The sequence below is a fragment of the Centrocercus urophasianus genome, unplaced genomic scaffold, assembly GCF_019232065.1.
Source record: "Centrocercus urophasianus isolate 14NV4802_14NV808 unplaced genomic scaffold, USGS_Curo_1.0 seq_10, whole genome shotgun sequence".
NCBI lineage: Eukaryota > Metazoa > Chordata > Aves > Galliformes > Phasianidae > Centrocercus > Centrocercus urophasianus.
Genome location: NW_024884142.1, coordinates 36,331,858 through 36,352,715, shown reverse-complemented (window position 1 = coordinate 36,352,715; position 20,858 = coordinate 36,331,858). Strand labels below are relative to the sequence as shown.

General features: G+C 39.4%; 1 protein-coding gene across 2 annotated transcripts in view; it reads left to right on the top strand.

The window, feature by feature from the left end:
- The window catches only part of ATG5 (autophagy related 5), a 71,392-nt gene extending 61,791 nt beyond the window's left edge, over positions 1-9,601 (top strand). For both annotated transcript variants that reach the window (XM_042818454.1, XM_042818460.1), the window contains exon 8: positions 7,378-9,601. In XM_042818454.1, coding sequence (XP_042674388.1) covers positions 7,378-7,514 — 137 coding nt within the window. In that variant the 3' untranslated portion in view covers positions 7,515-9,601. The remainder of the gene's footprint in view (positions 1-7,377) is intronic.
- The last annotated feature ends 11,257 nt before the right edge of the window (positions 9,602-20,858 follow it).

The following is a 20,858-nucleotide window of genomic DNA, read 5'->3' as shown; positions in this document are numbered from 1 at the left end:
TAAAGGAAGGTGGAAAATATGTTAAGATTGCTGAGGGAATGAGTGATTCTGGCAATGATGAAACTTCTGTGAGTAGCAATGAAGTTGAATTCACAGAGAAGTAAGCAGGGATGTGCTTCAGAGAAGTAAGGAAAGCCTTTGACTCTTGATTGAAGTAGACTATTGTGAAACTTCTGAAAGCTTGTACTAAGATTTCATTCCTAATTAAACAGTTTTTAAAGTAAAAAAATCCAACTTGATATAGGATGTGTAATTCTTTTAGACTTCGAAGTAGTAGTTGCTTAAAAACTTTGTGTTAGTAAAGAGACTTTTAATATCCACTCTTCCAAGTACATGTGCTGAACTCATTAGGAGGAGCATGTGATCAGTTGGTCTTGAGATGAGACCAAGCTCAACATTTTTTTGTGTTCACTTATCGTAAAACTGTGCAGGTATTGAGTACCTGGTTGTACTCAACTGGTGGGTAGGTAAGATTTGTTAAAAATGTTTTAGTATTTGAGACCTTTATATTGAGGTCACTGCTGCAGTGAAATCTGGATTTCTCACAGCATTTCTGTACTTCATTTCTGTTGCACATGCACCTGTCAGAAATCTTTTTAAAAAATACTTTAAAAAATGAAAAGCATAAATATTTGATTTATATAGGTTGATTTCATTCCATAGCTTAGTTTGCTGACAAAGCAAAGAAATATTTTGCCGTAGATGAAAAAAGACGTGGTGTCTGACTAAACTAAATATTACAAAAGTAGTGTTAAAATTTTAATAAATATCCCTTAGATGTTTATTTATTTATGTATTTATTTATTTTGAAGTTTACAAGTATTCTATAAGCAGGTGCAACTTTGTGGCACATGCAATAAAAGTAATTGCTTTGCTGTAAATAGTATCTATTCATTATCAGTTTAAGCTGTAGACATTGGGATTATTTTCTGTTTGAACAGGTTTTTCTTGGAGAGCTAAATGCTGTTTGTCAGTTTCAGTTCCAGCAGTTGAAAGACTACTGTACCAAATTGAACTATTACTGACAATGTTGCAGTTTTGGGGTTTTGTTCTTGTTTTTTTAAAGACTTACAAGTACAGACCTACTTATAAGTGCACAAAGTTACATTCATTGAGTGGTTGTGTTTGTTTATAGCCTGCAACTGGTGCACAAGTCATTGGACCACAAGACTTGTCTGAGGCTGTCTTTTCTCTGCATATTGCTAAGTAACCGGCCTGGCCTGCCTGCAAATGGGAGGGTAACTCCAACCACTATCCAGTTTTTCTTACTGCTTGTGGTTACAGGTTAGAACGTAAAAGCTTTGAATTTTTTTGCTTGCTATTCAGTGTAGTCTTCTGTGAAAGACTTGCATGCAATTCATTGCTCTTAATCATAAACAAACAAGCAAACAAACAAAAACATTAGTTTTCAGGGAAATTTTAACTTTTGCTTGCTAGAGACTTGTTTTAAAAGCTGTCAACAATATTTGTCAGTGATAGATTTGGTAGTTGCAGCTACATGTGAAGCACAGTACTGAAGGTTACCTATCTGTAAATAATTTCCTAAGGGATCCTAGGGAGGCAGATTAAAGTCTGCCCCATAAAGATGTCAGGGTGTCTTTTCAGATTCTGAGATGTCCAAAGCACCATCTGTGAACACACATGGTTGAGGAGTGTTTTGGCTGCTTTGAGGTACCTGCGCTTAAAGAGCTGTTCTGCTGCCTGGTGATGCAAAGTTCAGGAGGGATGGAAAGGAAAGCAGCTACAGAAGAGTCACAAAAGAGGGAAATCTTTGCTCCCTGTTATACTGTGTGGTATAACCTGTTGTCAGGAGTACCATTAGTGATATCTAATCCAGAACCTGTGATGTGTTTTGAAGACAAGCAAGCAAGTTTTTATGGCCCATTTCACATCTGAAAATGCTGGGAACCTCTTCTGTTACGTTGTTCATAAGGTTGATAGCGCATGACATTTTCCTTGTTTATTCTTAGTCCCTACAATTTTTAGTATCACTGTCTAATATATTCCTGTGGCCATTTATCATGCTGGAAGCACATTATTTGATTTCCTAGTTTGGAACACAAGGTACTGTTTTCCCTTTTGGGGGTTTTAAAGGCAGTTTAGTAAGTAGTGAGTCTCTGAATAAGAAAGGGTTCTAAATTGTCCATTTTAATGGCTGCTCTCAGTTCTGGGACTTAATATGCAGAGGACTTGCATACATTTCTAAGTACGCTAGGGAAATTCTTGCTAAATCCCACATGTCTTGCAATATCTGACAGTGAAAGCATTTAAGCTAGCTAAGTTGCCCTGATCTGTGAGTGGTAAGAGGCAACAAGTCTGAATGGAGGCATTTCAAGCCATGAGGTTTTAAGTGATGCATCACAGTGATGTAGGTTGGCTAGAGACAGTGGTCTTGGGTAGGTGAAAGGGAGTTTCTAGCTGTAGCATTTCTGAGCATTGTGGTGCTAATATGGGTGAAAAGTGGCTGAAATATGCTGCTTTGCCAGGAATAGTTCATCATCACTATTCTGCTTGTAGACACTTGAATCCATTTGAAAGGCTTTCTTCACCTGCTTCAATTCTTCTCTAAATAGAGATCATCCGGTAGTATTTAGGTTACATCAGGAGAATGTATAACTGTCTGAATTGATGCTGAATAAGCTAATTCTCTTGTTCTGATTTTGAGTGTTTAAGTTAGCAAGCAGTTATATGGCTAAATGAAATAGAAGAACTAATCGTGAGTTACCATGACATTGCACATCTTCCTAACTTCCCTGAAGATTATGTATTGTCTTTTCTTTGTTCTCTCTCTTTCCCTCTCATAAATTATTTAATATTGAGGGTTTTAGAGGAAGCTTAGCAAGAGCAAACAGTGTAGTTGGGCATTCTCCCCAGAGGGGGATAGTGAAGTGGACTGGAGCTGCCTGAGGATGAGGAGAGCTTTGAGGCAGTCTCACATGGCCTCTTTTGAGATGCAGCAACCACCACCATCTCATTTCCTTCCGTCAGATGCCTAACTCCAAGAGAGTCCTATACCAGTGCTTTGTTTGGCTGGATCAAGGTGGGTTCCTGACTGGGAGCACTGAGATAGAAATCTGTTTCTTTCCTTTCAATCTGAGCTGACCATTTCTCTCTGTACTTTTCGTATGGTGTTGGAAAACTTCTGACTAGACATGGTATGCCTTCAGGTGCGTACTCTACGTTGCAGCCTTTGAGTTAGAGTGTCTAAGTTAGGAAATCTGAAATATCCCCAGAATGTGTTGGTGTGCAACAGGTAGTCTTAGTTGTGTGCCTTCTACAGATGGAACTTTGTGAAGTTTGTTGGTAAAACTTTATAATCTCTGTTTATTTGCCAACTTTCAGGGTCTTATACTGGTTTTTGAATTCAGGAATTTTCACAGGGAAACCAAAGGAAAAATCACTTGACTCTTCAATAGCCATTCTGGTAGCAGGTGGCTTAATTATTTTGTCTTGGGCTTTTTTGTAAATGCTGAAATAGTATTTATCACTTGTACATCAATTCAGTAATACTGTAAATGCTCTGATGGAAATAGTTACTGTGTACACACATTGTAAAATTTTCTATGAAATGTTTATTGCCTTGCTTTCATTTTTCTGATATTTTCACTTCTTCTTCTTCCTTAATTTGCAACAAAGTAAAAGAAACCATCTGTATGTCATATGATACCTAGCATGTAACCCAACTTTTTCTTGACTTAAAAGGAGAAGTCAGCGGGGTGACAAGAAAATTTTAACATTGCTTTTGAGAAAATTCTGGGGTTTTTGCTACATTACGTTCTGCATTGTAAAATGGGTGCTGACAGTTTGATCTTTCCATGTCTGGACCTCATGCAACACAGATGAGCGAAGTTATTAGCTCTAATTTTTATAGACATAGTCCAATGATATGGCATTAATCTTCTACTTAATTAAGCAGTTTAAATCTTATGTCACTCATTTAAAATATGTTGCATTTAGCAACTTGTACTCTTTTACAGAGGCATTCCAATAGTCTCTTTATGCTTTGTGCAACAGAATATGGAGTGGGGCAGCAGAGAACAATGCTTGGTGTGTCAGATCTACAGTTCCTAAAAGTTTACAAACAGTAATGGAAAGAAAAGCATTACGCAAACCTGTTACAGATATAAACCAGGTAGATGAAGCTTTCAGAAGAAGCTAGCAAATCTTCAAGAACCCAGATCAGAGTGGTAATGTGGCTGCTAATTAGACAGGCAGCTCTTGAGAAAATGAGTGTTTTTCAGCAAAGTTTTTAACGTATCTCCTGTTTTCAGCTTTTGTTAAATAGAGTAGCTATGTATGAGAGAGACTCTGTATGTGATCAAAATGGGGAAGTTACTCAAAATGTGAAAGTTGAGAAAGTTTGGGTAAATGCAACTTAAGTGAGAGTTTATGTTCTATAGTAATGAAAGGAAGGGAAAATGCTGAAGTAGAAACAAAGGATTTTGTGGAAGAAGGCTACAGTAATTACGGATTTAGTAGATAAGATCTCTTTAGTCAAGCCTCTGGGGGAGCAAGGAGAAGTGATGTTTTGTCAGAGATAATACTAAGGCACAAACAGCACTAGTGCAGAAATGTAGACTCTAATTACAGCATAAATTCTTCATTGACCCCTGGGACTTTCTCAATTTGCTGAGGAACAGAATAAAAGATTTGTATGAGAAAGGAACTCATACAAATCTTGTATATCTTGGGTAGGGAAGAGGAAATGGGGACATGCAGATAAATTGCATTTCATTTTTAAGCAAAAGGCATCAAGTTAGTACACACACGCACACATCCAAAAATATTGTTATTTAAAAAAGAAGTCAAGGAAAGTGTTTATAAGCTTTTCCTACAATCATTAGAAGGTGATGCTCAAATTCTGCAATTTCTGATCCATCTTAGTGCAGGATTTTGCTAAAAACAGCTGTGCATAGGGAGCTAGCACAATCTGGACCTAGGCTGAACTGTCTGTGAACACTGACGTGTGTAATAGCCAATGTGTGTTTGCCACGAGCAGAGTGGTTTCAGGTTAATCTTTTGTTTTCTCTTTTCTTTAATATGTAAAATTTCTGGCATTAGATTACAGTGCATTCTTGAAAGCTGTAAGGAAGCCAATGGCTTTTTTGGTGAAACTTTAGAGGTACTACATTGACCAGATAATGTCCAGGTGGAGAGTGATTGTGAATGATTCACTGATGAAAAAGGAAGAAAGAATTGAAGACTGTCCTGACAAGAATTGAAGAAGTCCTGACCGGACTCTTAATGTTTCTATCACTCAGCCCATTAATAAGAGCATTCTTGCTAAATTTACAGATGAAAGAGATGTACGATTCACTACAACTTTTAAGGACAAGGTTAGAATTGGGAAGAAGTGGAAAATATAGGGTTTTTTTAAGGAAAGAATATGCATGATAATACATTTGAATTATTGTGTGAGTTTTATAGTATGATGTGATCAAACTTTGCAGTAACACATCTCATATTATCACATAACAAGAAATTCTTCTGTGATCTGTGTTCACAGTTTAACTCTTGTTGAATTTTTTTTCCTGAGCTTTGAAGGGTTTTTCCCCTGTATGCAGTGACAAAATTGCTGTAAAATAGGTCTGCAAACTAATACTGTATTTTCTGCCATCTCTGCATGCAAATGAGATCTCTCTGACAGTTAACTGATATTATGAAACACAGACATCTGTCATCAATGTTACAGCCAATTTATGGAATACCATAGGTTGACTTTAGTTTGAAAGTTTTGAACATATATTTTACTTGATTTTGAAAATGTGGGATATTCTCAGCTTCTCAGCATGAAAACTTACTGGGAATTTTTTTCTTTAGGAGTAGTACTTGATGAGTAGTGTTTCAACCCTGTAAATATCTATTTTGGTTGGAAATACCAGACATTTATTTTACATGATCTGCTGTTTTCTGACCTGTCTGCAGTGAAACCAGAAACCAGCAATTGTTCATACTTAATCAAGTATGAGAACATGTATACTATGCCATCCATGGAATCAAGCTTTCTATTTTTCATCAACAATCTTTACAGAACAGAATACCATACGTAGTTAATGTAACTAATATATGATGCTTTATTTTAGACAAACGTAATTGTCAGCTTCTGCAGTAGGAATTGTTTGTAGTATAAAGTTAACAGTGTATTCAAGAGTGATTGTTCCTAAAATAATGTTGCCTTTTTCAGGCATTTTTCAAAGCATTGAGGCTACTGAACACAAATAAGATTTTATCTGTCTTATAAAGTAGGAGTTATGCTGTAACTGGGGGAGCTGAATAAAAGAGCCAATAATGGTACTTCTGGCATCCTATATTCTACTTTCTCTCATGGGCAACACACTGGTTTGGTTTGGTCTGTTCTGTAGATGGTAGGGGGATAAAATGCCAGTTAGAAAAGGCAGTGGTATTTCTGCACGCTGAATTTGGATTTCACTGTGGTAGGTCCATGTGAGAAAGCCAGAGTATAGTATAAAAACAGCAGAAGGTCACCACTTACTTTTTTTTTTTCCCCTAACCATTATTTGGAGCATATTTTAAATGCACTTCTCATATCATGACTCTGAAATAAATTTTCATTTTCAGGTTTTTTTTAGTTCATTTTGTGGCAGTTATGTCAGTTGCTTTAGCTGGTTCCCATCATTTGAATCAAAGGATCAAAGTACTTGCATCCTCCGGGACAAGTATAAATAAAAAGAATTGAAATATTCTTAGAATATATCCTTGTCGTACTGGGAATCATTTACAAACATAGCTTTTCCAAGAGACGAAACTAAGTGAGAAAAAGCTGGTGCCAACTCAGTCTTCTGAGTAACTTTCAGTAACATTGCTAGATTCTCAAGTAAATTATTCTTAGCAAACCAAAATTACTGCAGGAACATTACATATGTTATGAGTTGTTTGGTTGTTTGGTTTGTTGTTTTTTTTTTGCATACACTCTTTTTCAGCAGAAAGCATATTAAGCATTAAAAACATGTCATTAGTAATTTTTAGGAAGCCTAATCTTAAGCATACTCACAAAAAATATTCATGTGGCTTATGTCTGGGAGGGATAGATATACCTTAAACGTATTGACACCAAGGTGTGATTTCTGTAGGGAAAGAGTAAGAAAAATAAAACTTGAAACTAATGGAGAAGAATGGTGCTTGGATTAAGTTTCATTTTAAACCAATTTTTAATTGGAATTATTTTACCTTAGTTTCTTTCTTAGATGATACCAGTCTCAGCTTTCTCCATGCCGGTACTTCCTGCTTTTCATTCTGTTAAAGGCTGAACTCTGTAACACCAATTAAATCTACTGTAAATTAAGCATAAGTAAATGTTTAATCTTTCTGTGAACTTTGAATGATGTACTTAGTGGTTTCTCTTTTTCTTTGAATTAGATGGAGAGAAGACGACTCAAGTGATGATTCATGGAATTGAGCCAATGCTGGAAACACCACTACAGTGGCTAAGCGAACATATGAGCTATCCAGATAATTTTCTTCACATTAGTATCATTCCCCGACCTACTGATTGAAACTTGGCTATATTGGTATGAGGATCATTCTCAAGGTGGAATTCTAGGGGCATGTTAACTACTTGCTTGTATCAGTCTTGAGACAGGCAGCCTGACCAGAAAAAAAAAAACAAAAAATGAAACAAAACAAGAAGTCCTCACTGCTGCAAGCCAAACAGGAAGAGAGATCCTATCATCAGATAAGGGCAATTGGGCTGATCTTATTTTGCATCACTGCTGCTTTTCTTCACCGCTGTAATTAAACTTCAGTTGCGTTATGAAAGAATTTACAGGACCTCTGCAAGTCTGCTGTTTTCTTGTAAAATGTAATGAAGCTGAAACTGTCAGCTGAAGAGCAAATGGAAATGTGCCGCTCGATTATATTTCTGATTACCAAATAGGCAGAGCTATTTCCTAACGCGGTAACGTTTCAACTTTGAGAGTGGAAACATTGGTTTAGTTTTCTAGAAGAGTTAGGCACCAAGAGCTTTTTTGTAAAAGATCGAATTACTGTAAACCCATCTTTCCTTAATGAGAATGTCATGTTTACAGTATGTGTATTGGTATGCAAATGATCTTCTAACTTTGATAACAAACAGCCAGAGATTTTAAAAGCAAACCCGTCAGCATGTTTTGTCGTTTAAAAACATGCACAACTCAATAATTTCCAAATACTTTTGATTTGTATGCTGTCACTGAGTACTCCGGTATGTGTATTATTCCAACCAGTTTTCGTAGACAAGCAGTGTTGTAGGATAATTTGTCTCAGGATTTGTCATGACGTTTCTTTGTGTTCGTTTAATTTTTCTTTTCTCTGAGGATATTTTCTTTAATTAGTCCAAAAAGTTTGGAGGAAAAACAAAAAAGTAAACAAATGTTGCAAACTTGTATCCTGCTGTTTATTCCCTTGGACAAGAAAACAGTTAAATTGTAGGATGATCAGCAGATTTATTGCTTTTTAATAATTTTTAATTTTTAGGAAGCTGGGGTGTTTCCAACCTAATACTTCCTTGCTTCTGAGTTTAGTTTTTTACTGCGATCCTTGGGCAATCAGTCTGAAATTTGAAAGATTATAATCTCACTGCACAGAACTTTCCTTATTTTGGCAAAACTGTTCTTAGGCTATCGGGGTGCTTTGTTTCTGAATGTTCTTACCATTACAGCTGCTGCTAGGATCTGGACACTTTTTGTGTTAGGTTGAATTCGTCAAAGTGTTTGCCATATTGCTTTGTCTGCAGTCTGGTTGTGTGTGGCACAACGCTGTGTTTATAGTAGACATATTAGCAAGTATGTCAAATACCATCAAATATATATTAAAAAAAAAAGCATGACATTTTTCTATCAAAAAGAGTGTAGCTGTTGAAGTTACTGCTCAGTTATGACTTGCAAATGTCCTGATAACTCCCACTGCTGTTGCCATTCTGCTTGTTTCTGTTCTTTTTGGTAGAATATTTACCTGTAGGTGGGAAAGAACAAAATGGAAATCAATCAAACAAACGAAAAACTCTTTTAGAAGAAGGGGGGAGGGATCTCCTGGGATGAGGATAGAATTGAGACTAGAAAAGCCCAAAGGGCAGAAAAATGTCAACGGAACAGATTAGATAGTGCTTTAAATGTAAATAAGGAAATGGTATTAAGGAAATGGAAGGAAAAAAGTAATGGGGAAATAAACATACGCTGTATTCTGTGGGACGTGACAAACCTCTAAAAGACGACAAAACACGCGGGTCTGTGTTTATGCAGAACTGAAATATAATATTCTTACAGTGGGATGATCTGGTTGAGTTGTTCTAATTTCCAGTTCTGTTTGGAATTTTTGTTGCAGAGTTGGATTGGCATTTGTAAACTTTCTTAGGCGGACACATTTAAATTTAAATATTCTGGAGAATTTCAAAGTCCTGCCAGTGGATAAAGCAAATATTTTGTAGTTTTCATATTTAAAAAAGTATTTTGTAGGGATAATTTTTCCATTAGTCAGGATAGTGTTATAAAAGGCCGTACATTAAAACAACCTATACAGGTTATTTCCATTATTTGCTAGTAAATCCAATTTTTAAGGCCTAGCATGAAACAAATAGCTTGGCTTTAAAACATACTCTTTCCTATTAAACTATTTAAATTTCATTAAAAAATAATAATAAAAAAAAGCTTGGGTCTGTCTTCATTTCCAGCTAAATAAGGATTTTTATCATGGGATGACAAAAAAGGTGTATCAATGTTTGAGAAGCAGCAGCTGCTTAAAGAACTGGTCAGGCGACACACCTAAGCAAGAGGGCTGCATCACAAAAATGGAGTCTTTGCTTTCCCTGATTCTAATCACATTTTTGTAGTTCATACTGCTTAGCCGGTGAGTAACAATAGGAACAGGATGAGTGCTGTGGCTTAATTACTTTTCTTCGCTTTGAAATGCTGCAAAACTTCAAAACAAAAGAAAGAGTCAGCCTAAATTGGTCAGAGTTTAAAATAGTGCTCCCTAAACTTACTTCAGCGCCAATGAAAAGCGAAAGGTACACAAACATATTTCTTTACATTTAGTATTCAAGTGCAACCAGTGCAAAAGTTAAAGAACTGTTTAGAAAAGAGTGAGACACAGGGCTTGTTGTTCACTGTATTTCACGTTTGGCAATGCCTACCTTGGTCTTTGAATGTTTGCTGAAGAAAGAGAGAATTTTCCAATGCTTTCTTTGATCTTTGATACCACTGACCATCACTCAGCACGCTGTCGATTAGCACACAAGGCGATGCCTTTTCATGAAAAGCTAGAAATTGGTTGTTTTGATTTTTAAATTATTTGCCATGAATTCTTTGGGAAAAAAAAAAAAAAGAAAAAAAAAGTAAGACGGCAGAAAATATGTTCAGATTGGGGGGAGGGAGGGGCGAAGAACGTTAAGACCACTGGGAAGAATGTGAAATGATTATCCAAAGGACTGGTAACCATGAAAACTGAAGAATTAGAAAAGGTGCAGAATTGAATATACAGGGTGTGCATAGACACCAAGCAGAAGGATTGCTGCTGCAAAAGGAGGAGAAAGACCCAGGTAATCATGCAGTGGTGTGTTACGCTGCTGAAGCACGTGTAATTCTGGCTTCACATTAAGTACAGAAAAGGGAGGAAAGTTATGTGTCTGAGAGGCGATAGTTCTCAAACGCCATGTTCTGATCTCCCATGTGCAAAGCAAAGAGATTCAGTCTGCAATGGACTGTGCTGCTTTAGTGGCAGCTAAATACTGCTGGGAATCTGTGTTGGTGTGATTAGGAAATCTTGCCAGAATGTGAAGAAATAATAGATCTTAAGGACAGATCAGACACAGGAACATGCAGTGGGAACAAACCGTTATTAACCGTATGGAAGGAAAACTGTTGAGCTACCTCCAGATCCATCTCCACTAAGGGTTTTAGGAGCTGTGGAACAAACCAACGTGGGGTTAAGTTACGAAAATGGAAAGAGACCGGTGACCGGGAAAGTCCTTTTAGTTCTGTGTTCTGACAGCCAGATATCTATCAGATGGTGAAGACTCTTAATCATCACTTCCAGTATTGTTTATGTGCTGCATAATTATGGCGTTTTTAATTTCCTTATATGGTGAATGACATCTGAGTGAAAATCCGTGTTTATGGTACTGATGGTAACTTCTGGTAGACTTTTTGTTCTGTGTTGATCTTCAGGAAAATCTGTGTCTCAGCTGTGTGAGCGTATTAGCATGTTCTTTGAGGACTTCTAGGGCTAAAAAGTGACTGCTCTTTTGGGAATGTTTTAAGCCAATGTCACAGCTTGCCAGTGGTAAGTTAGCAAATCAAGAGTCTTGACATGAAAGGAACAGATGGATCCCTCTTGTAGGTACTTCCCAAATTATTATTATATTTAGTCTATGTTTAAACTCTTCCAACAGTATAGAAGTTTACCTGCAAATTTAGCGGGAGCATAGAGAATGTATTTATTCGTGTGGCATTCTGTGCAAATATGCAATCAGTTCCGACATCTGCGCCAGCATAACACTGGTGATTATCAAATACTGGAAGGAGCACCATGTAGGTGGCTGTGTGGGATCCCACAAGCACGGTTGTTCTGGTGCTGCACTTGGACCAGGTGTGCAGTTGGAATGGCTCTCCAATGCGTGCTACCGTGTTTTCCAAATTTGACCTTTCAGCATAAACACAATTACTCTGTAAGGGCTTTATGGAAAAATAATGTTATGTTGTCAAGATATCAGAAAATGTCTTAGGAGACAATGTTTCCCACCTCAACCCCCAAGATATTTTTGTTTCAGAATTTGTGCCTGTATTGATGCAGCGAGGCTTTTGGGAAGTGACTGTAGTCATTTATTTTAGCATTTCTGGCTCACTTAGACTGGAAAGAGATTCTTCGGGTGATTTGAGCAGAGGTTTTTAGAATATCGTATCACATACAGAATGTCTGACTCATCACATGCAGTATTTCTGAATTACAGCAGGTAGGAGGCATCTGTAGTGTGTTAAAAATTCTGGTTTTGAGACAGGGATAGTGACATTTCAAAATATTGCGCTAGCCCTGACTAATATCTCTTCAGAGAGGTAAAACGATGTGAAGTTTCAGATGCTCAGAAGTAGATTTCAGGTTTCTAAGTCATACTATTGAATTCACTCGTGGAAGAAGAGTTTGAAGTGAAATGGATGTTTTCCTTCCCCCCTCAAATTTCATGTCTCCAGGATTCACGTAACTGAAGTTCTCTTAACTGTGAAATGAAAGATTAAAGTATGCAAGAATACAAAGCCTCTTTCAAATACAGGTACGCGAACAGATACATGAAGATAAGTTTTGTGTAGCTCAGGTTTTCATATATATAAAATAGCAGTTATGTGGGGCTTGCAGGTATGTTTTCTCACGTGGTTTAAATAATATTTATATTGGATAAGAAACACTCAGGGTAGAAGAGAGGTGGCCGTGTTAAAGTTGGAAGTTGGTGGAACTCAACTTCGCTGCTCTTGAAAATGGCAAAATGCATCAGATTTTAAAATAGCACTTTCCATTGAAGATGCTTAAAGCCTTAATCCTTGCATCATTTTGCTAATATAGGTCAAAAGATGTAACAAAATGAATGTGTTGTGGGAACAGATGTGTGATCTAGTTACTAGTGCACATTGTATTCTTAGTACTCATGGTAATTGTGAGTATTGTAGAGGAGAGAGGGTAAAACCACTACATGGCATATTATGCATCTACCAGACTTTGCAGGTTTGCTTGCAAGACTGTGTTTTGCAGGTTTACACGACAGCTACTAAAAGTTGGATTCTCCTTAAAACAAAAAACTGATAACACTGCTTGGTAGCCCCATCTCCTCCCTGAAACAGAACCCTTCAGTTTCACTGTGCCCAACATAAGTATGAAGTAAATTTAAGAGAAAAGCAGCTTTTTTGTTCAGTCTGGAATTTGTGATAAAAACACAAAGCATGCAGTAAGATGTTGTTTTTTCACTGTTTGTCCGCTGACAAAAGCTTCACCTGCTTTGCCTTGTGGAGACTTCACTGGGTGTCTTACGCTCACAAAGCCCATAGAAAATTAGTACTCATGCTCCTAATGCCAAACTGCTTCTGTCTTGGTTCTTGCATGCAATAGATCTGTGCCATAGAATGTTTGGGGTCTAACATGGCTCAGTGATTAGGGGCCTGGGGCGGGAGCATGGATGTGACCTGGATTCCTAGCTATGAGGCTGCTGTTCACTTTTTTTGGAGAGGAGATTCTTTGGGGCATCTCTTGAGGGCTTTGCAAATGAAAAACAACGTATAGAAGCCAAGTGCTATTTTGTATTGTGTTCTTTTTGCGTATAATTAAGATTTTGTTGCTTAGGGTTGGTAGTGTCCAGATTGGCATTAAAAAAGAAGAGACAGTTTGTAATTCTGCCAGTGTGAGAGTTAAGCAGAGTCACTTGTATTTATTTTCATCACCATAGAATTAAAGATCAGGACGGAAAGTGCCTGGCGGAAAGTTGCATCGTACGCGTTCTTCTAGCTTTAATTAAAATAATCTGCACTACAGAGGTTTGATTTCCATCAGTTGCATGTGCACACGCCTGCCCTGGATTTTTTTCCACACTTCAGACTGTGCAAAATAAGCTGGTGTTCCTTCATCTCAGCACCTATCCAAGCCTGCGCGGGGCTGAAGAGAGCAGAGATCAGACGTGGGAGTGGCCCCGCGCCCTGGAGTGCTGCTGTGACCCAGGAAGTCGTACACGGGCTGTTCATCATTTCCACTCTAACAATTTTATTGTACAAGTTTTGTCACTTGCTTGCTAATGCTTTTTTTCTTTCTTTTAATCTGCAACCTCTCTGTTTTTCAGTTAATCCATGACCTCATCTGAAAGAGATTAGCTCACGGCTGCCTCTTGCTCTCTAGTTTTCTTCTCTCCGTTGCAGGTTTGTTATCAGTAACTGTAAAAGTGAGCGTGACTAAAACCCTGATCCCAGAGCACTCTGTGACCCTCGCATAGGGCTGCTCCTGTGTCTGAGGCATGGCTGGGTTTCGCTGGTGCTTACCACAAACTGAGTAGCCCTGCAAGGAAAGCAGTGAAAGAAACCTGCGGAGGAGGGGAGAGGGAAGCGAGAAGGATTAAAGAACAGTGAAGGTGGGGCTTGAGAGAAAAATAATCAGTGGGGAGAGAAATGACAGGGCTGAATTCTGTATCTCACCCAGGTTTCTCACTCACTCATAACCCTACAGCTCCCACCACGTGCCTGCCTCCCCCTGCTTTGGGTGCTGGCTTTCACGTGCTAAGTGCAGTCTGGCACCTGCGGTGTCACCATCTGGCACGGCCTTGTTCCTGGAGTGTGCAATGCAACTGGGAAGGGGTGTTAACTTCCTTGCTTGGGTCTGCTGCTCAGGGAGGTTGTGGCGATGTGGGGGTTGGCCTCTTCTCCCAGGTTAGATTGGTGTTAAAATTGCACCAGTTGAGGTTCAGGTTGGATATTAGGAAAAGCAGCGCCTCAGAAAGAGTGGCGAGGCACTGGCACAGGCTGCTCGGAGAGGTGGCTGAGTCACTATCCCTAAAGGTATTCAAGAAAAGGAAGACGTAGCACTGAGAAACGTGGTCTGCAGTGGTCACAGGCATGGGCTGGTGGTTGGACTAGATAATCCTGTTGATCTTTCCAATCTTTATGATTCTGTTATATCAGGTTTAGTTGTAGAGAATGATGTAAATATTCCTAGCCAGGCTCCATAAACAGCAGAAAGAGGACGTGCTGGTTTTAATGGTTAGCTGTCCTGCTCTCACCATTTTGACATTTTTGAACAGGAGAGCGAGCAAAACTTTGTACCTGTCTGCCTTTCCACGTGTTTCTTGCTGAACCACCAGGGCGTTTTCTCAGCAGCTTCTCTGCCGATCATAGGGATCCATTCCCTCATGGAATCTGGCCACTTTTGTTTTACTGTATGTAAGCTCACGTTTGACAGTTGTTGAGGAAATCGCTGTGGAACAAGGGCCATAATGGCAATTAAAATCTCAGCTTAATTTATTGCTCCTATGTCCTTCAGTGGGAAATAGTTCTTAGTGAAATTAGTCATGCCCTACTTCTGGTCATGTATTCAATTATTTCTGTGGTAAGAGGGGCAAGATCGTAATGGGTCAGCTTGCAATTTCCTTGAAATATATTGTATGTTTCTTAATATGCCAATAAAAGGAACTGATCTTAATTTTCATCCCTTACCGAAGCTTGAATCCATCCAGTGGTTCTGCTGTGATCAGAACTCATCCTCTCTGGCCTCTATAAATTATGTTGGGTTTGGTGTCTTTCAGATTTGGGGTGTGAGGAAAAACATTTTGGCTCTCTGGAGTTTACCTGCATGTACTCTCGTCCCCTCTGCAAGTGAGATGCCACATTCTTCACAGTACAGTCTTTTTTTTGTTGCTTTGAACAGTGAAGCAGGTGAGCTGTAGCTGCTGGGCATGAAGATTAATTCTTGAGCGTTCCTTTCAGTGTTTTCTGAAATTGAGAACTTTCAAGTTTTTGAGCCACACCTCTAACAGACGCTCAGTCTGGGTAACCACACAAGCCATCAGCAAGATAACGCAAGGTGTAAATTAAATTCTCTCTTAAAAAATGGCATTGAATTAAATGGAAGCATTCACGAGGGCTCCGTTCACACTTGTTTTGCTGTCTTTGTGTAATCAGCTTTCTATAAGCTTTCAGGAAGAAAGCCTCATTGTGCTGCTGTGCTGGCGTATGGAAAGGGCCGGTAATGGTGTTATGCGGCTCCCCAGCCCGCACCCCACTCAGCCCTCGCATGTGTCACTGCAGGCAATTAACAGTGCTTCAAAACCACGCGCGGCTGCTATTCCAAAACACCATTTGATGCTATCAGGATGCTTGAGAATGCAAGCAAAAATATGTTTGTTTTGTAAAGGGTGTTTATTCATCTCTGGAAGATGCTGAAATAATCAAAGACATCTGCAACACCGTTTGCAACATCAGCAAGTAAATCTTTGCTGCAAGGTACTGTCTGCAGAGGATAAAAACGCGTTCGTAATCTTTATTATAATATTGCATTAGAATGCAGTGTAACTTATTTAGGTGTTCTGCTTTGATCATAATGTGTTGTGAGGTGTTACACTGAACTGGATGGTGGATACCATCAGCAGAGGAGGAGATCCTTAACATCCGAACGCGTGGGCATGTGCCGCAGTTGCCACATCATAAAGGAGGGCAGCAGCCCTGCAGAGCTGCCCCCAGACAGGTCACTTTTACTGCTGGCTGTGTCTGGGCTGAGGAATCAATGTGGCTCAGTGGGAGCAGGCTGCTTTTCCTGGCACTGCCCAGGGAGGGAGAATGAGGGACTTGTTGGATGCTCTGCAGCCCTATAGTAATGACTTTGGGCGTTCACCTTTGCTTTCAGTATTTCTCCTGAGTTATTTACATCAAGGGATCTTTTCCTTGATTCTGGCATTGGTGCTAATTATGTGAAGCAAGTGAGTGACTGGGATTTTTATTTAATTTGAATGTGCAGTGAGGTACAATTAAGCACAAATTGTGTGGCTGCGTGTTTCCTGTGAAAAATCCAAGTTTGTTTTGCAATGGCAAGTAGGGTCTCAGAAACAAGAGGGCATGAAAGCTTATGTCCTTTTGCTTAGTGTTTTGGTGCTCACTGTTTGCCTGCAGTGCCAAAGCATCCCTCTGCTATTTGGATCATGTGGAAGGCTGTTGTACCAGTGCAAAGATCTCCTTCCCCAGACTGAGAACTGACCAAGTTCTGATTCTGTTTCCTCTGAGTTCTGACAATAATGCACTCCCCAGCCTTTTTAGCCTCCTGAATACAGCTATGCTGGTGCTTGCTCAGCTCAGCTTGCAGCTTCATCATTGCCATTGCTTTGCAGGGGGAGACACAATGCGTACCAATTAGTCAATAATTGTAATAATAATAATATAAATAATAATATAATATTAATAATAATAGTAGTAGTAACAATTCTACGTCAACAATGGGATACAGAGATGGGAACATCTTAAGAGTGCTTAAGGCCAGAGCTAGAAGGAGCTAGCAGTAGCTCCCATGATACATCAGAAAGAGGGAAGCTCAAGCCCTGCACTTTCAGTCACTTTCACAACCTTCTTGCAGCGGAAGAGGCAGATTGCTCAATGAGTTGTTCGATGTTTGGGAGGATACTGACATAAGCGGCTGTAAAGTAGTACCTGCCACTTTGCAAGAAGAGTTTCTCAGCTTGTGAAATCTACTGTCCTTCCTCTGCAGGGATGAGGGAAGTCAGCTTCCAGGGGAGCTGTGATCCCAGTTTACGGGGGTAATAAACTGGTAGAAGTTGGGGAATAAAAGATGATACTGAAACACTACTCACAGCATAAGGTCCTTCTCAAAGCACGAAGAATGTGCTGCATCTTCTAAAGATGGGCTGATGCTACTAATGAAAGGTGCTTTGTTGAGTTTTGTTTTCTGGTGGTGTCAATATATCCTGCTTTGTCCCCTGCTCAGTTTTTGGAGACAGTATTGTCCAAGAGAGAAGCCTGATAAATCTGATAGTACATAGGTGAAATTTCAGTCTTATTTCTAATATTCTTTTACAGAACTTGAATGAAATCTATAAATTGGTCTTTTTTTTTGCTGATAGGGAGGGACTTGAGCATGGGTCCATCTGCTTACGGGCTGAGCAACAGGGGATTCAGGCCAGTACATCTCCTGTCTGATCTGCTGTTAGAGCTGCACAGTTTTGCTTGTGTACTGCACGCTGACAGTGATGGAAGATGGTCATGTGTGAGGCATGTTCTGACATCAGGCAGTGTCCCCCGTTAAAGCTTCTTTGAAGTTTCTGGAAAGAATAGTGGGGATAGCGATGACTTAAGAAGCAAAAAAACATTGGAAAGAAGGCAAAACCAATGCAGAATCCTGCTGTGTTTCAGGCAGTGAATTGCAGGTATAGCATCAAAGAATCATTGAGGATGGGATGACCAATAAGATCATCTAGTCTAGCCATCAACCCATGCCAGTGGCTGTTCCAGACCATGTCACTCAATGTGACATCAACCCTTTGCTTGAAAACCTCCGGGGTGGTGACTCCTCTTAGTCATATTGGACCGACCCCCGGTGTGTCCAGTGTGTCAGTGATGGTAATGGTACCAGTAATGGTAATGGAACCAGAGAAACAGGTGCTGCAGTGCTTTGCAGCTTAAGGCTTGAAATGCTGTCGTGCAAAGGGCATCTGATGGGAAGTTCACAAAGTGGCACAGTCTGCTGAACAAGGCAGTTTATTTATGGAATTACTCTTTCATTGCGTGTTCCTCCATTAACATTTAAAGTACTGTTTTAATAACCTCAGCTGACGTTTCTCTGACAGTGCTCAATGGGCAGCTTTAATGGGCGCTGCGTGGAGATCCTTGCAGCAGCAGGTACAATTGCTGCTCTTCTTACTTGCCTGCAAACATTCCAAGTGATAAAGTGTGACACCTTCCTGCAAATGAGGTAATTCCCTCTTGGTGCTTAGGCTTCTAAAGAAGAAAACTTTTATATGGTAACATTAAAGGCAGACGCTTTGTTTTTATCATTTGCCAAAACAGCTGAAAACAATTATTAATTAATAGGAAACATGGACTTTCAACTTCGCAAGCTCTCCAGAGAAGTGTCTGTGACAACTTGCATCTGGATTTATGGATTATGTGGATACAAGGGAGCTGGGCATCACGCTGCAAAGGTTGACTGCTTTAAATTCACTTTAAGTGTACACATAGCGCTCTTAAAATTAATACGTTTATAAACCCAAATTGGTTCAGTTGAATGCCTTTTGTTCTGTTTCTGGCTTCATTTGAAGCAACAACAAAAAGCTGTGCTTGTTTGTGTGTTTAACCAAAATGCTAAATGCAATTTACTCAACCAAAAGCACACAAATATTTTTTGAATAATAGAGGCGCCCCTTTCACAGCGCTTTTGGTATTTAGCACTATGGTTTGGAGACTTGAAGGCAACTTTTTCACATCTCATAAATAAATTTTTTAAAATCTCTTAGCTGGCTTATTTAATTTGAACCAGTGAGATGCAGCAACCTCCAATTTTTCTGACTATTTATTTCAACAAGATTGGAACGTTAGAGCAAGGGGGAGGTGGCATTTCTAGCGTTCTAGATTCTGGATCTGACTCTCCTTTCTGGAAGGCATTGCATCTGCCAAAAAAAAATCCTGATAAATAAGAAGGGGAGGATGAACACTGCAGCCTGAGACAGAGCTCCTCTGTGAACTGACTCGGAGAGGGTGAATATGTGAGGATTCATCAGGCAGACCTTCTGTTTTCGCCTCTTTTGTCAAGCGAAATAACAGAATTCCTTGGACTGTCAGAAACAGATAATACCCAAAATATTTCAACAAGATGAGACCACAATAGTTACTTTATTATCTTAATTGAGAATCTTGAGACAGCCCAATTATTCTAACAATGGGACAGTGGTTGCCTCGCCTGTCTGCTTCTAGCCAATCCACTTTTCATTTATTGAGAAATGTATGGTGAATACTGTGGCAAGTTTAGCAATTGCAGATTTTTCATCAGTTAGGATTCTCTTTTCTAGCAAACATGAGAGCTTTTCGTCATGTTTTTACGCATTTACTCCTAAAACTAAAGATTTGTTTGTTTGTTTGTTTAAAAGAGTGGATGATGTCATCTTTTATTTAAAATTCTGCTAGTCCTGCTAAACCAGCAACTCACCCTTTGCTAGATATCTCAGACTGAAGTCATCTTGTGTACATAGGACTAAGTCTCAAATGCTGGGAGTTGGTTGGTCATGCAGTATAGCTTGTGTGGCTGACAATTTGGGTGCATCCCATGCCTGTGTGTAGAGAGCTGGGTACCAGACTTCCATGTCATTTGGAGAAAGGTCACCTATTTCCCATGTTAGCACACTTGCTTGCTGATTGTCTATAAAGGCTGGAAATTTGCTTAGCTATCCTTGTCCTTTGAAGAAGATGAAATATTCATTGCTGTTCATCAAGACGTGGAAGACAGAGATCACAATTGCGTATTGTGTTCCATATTCAAGAAGAAATTTGTCACAGTGTTCAAGTTTAAATTGTGCCTTCACATAATAAAGCTTTGTGTATCCTGGGGAAGTTTGCATAAAGTGAGCATCAAGATATTGGGCTAGCCCTTGTTTAAATGAATAGGGCTTAAATAGCTACTGAAATACCTGCTCTCACAGAATCACAGAAACACCAAGGTTGGAAAAGATCATCCAGTCCAACCATCCACCTGTCACCAATAGTTCTCACTAAACCATGTCCCTCAACACAACGTCCAAACGTTCCTAGAACACCTCCAGGGTCAGTGAATCCACCACCTCCCTGGGCAGCCATTCTCTCCTTTCTCTTTCCCAGTTCATACTATGCTCCTGGTGGAAGGGAGGATGGCTGAAAGTTGGAGATAGAGGAATGGGAGACATCTGTGGAGCTCATACCTCTGCTTCCACCTGCAGTGACTGACAACCAGTTGTCACTGACCATCTGAATATCTGGAGATTTTACGGGCTAACTATGGCAGCTGCAGAACTGACATTTCTGTTTGTACCTGCTGAAGTCCCACACATGTATCCTGAAATTACTTTACATTATATGTGAGGGCTGTTTGCAAGTGGAACCTTGTAATGTCGATGCAGTTATTTCCCTGCAAGTCCTTATTTGGGCTGATAGCTGCTTTTCCTCAAAAAAGGGGGGAAAATGACTAGCCTAATACTTCTTAAATGCAGACTAAAAGGAAAAAGTAATTTCTGCAGAGGGACAGCATTTTGTGTTTTCCAATTCTCTTTCACAATTTGCTTAACATACCAAATAGCCTGGAGACCAGTGTTTGCATCCACCCTGCCAGAGGTAGGGGAATGGTGAACTGCACAGGTATCAGCAGAATATTGTGAC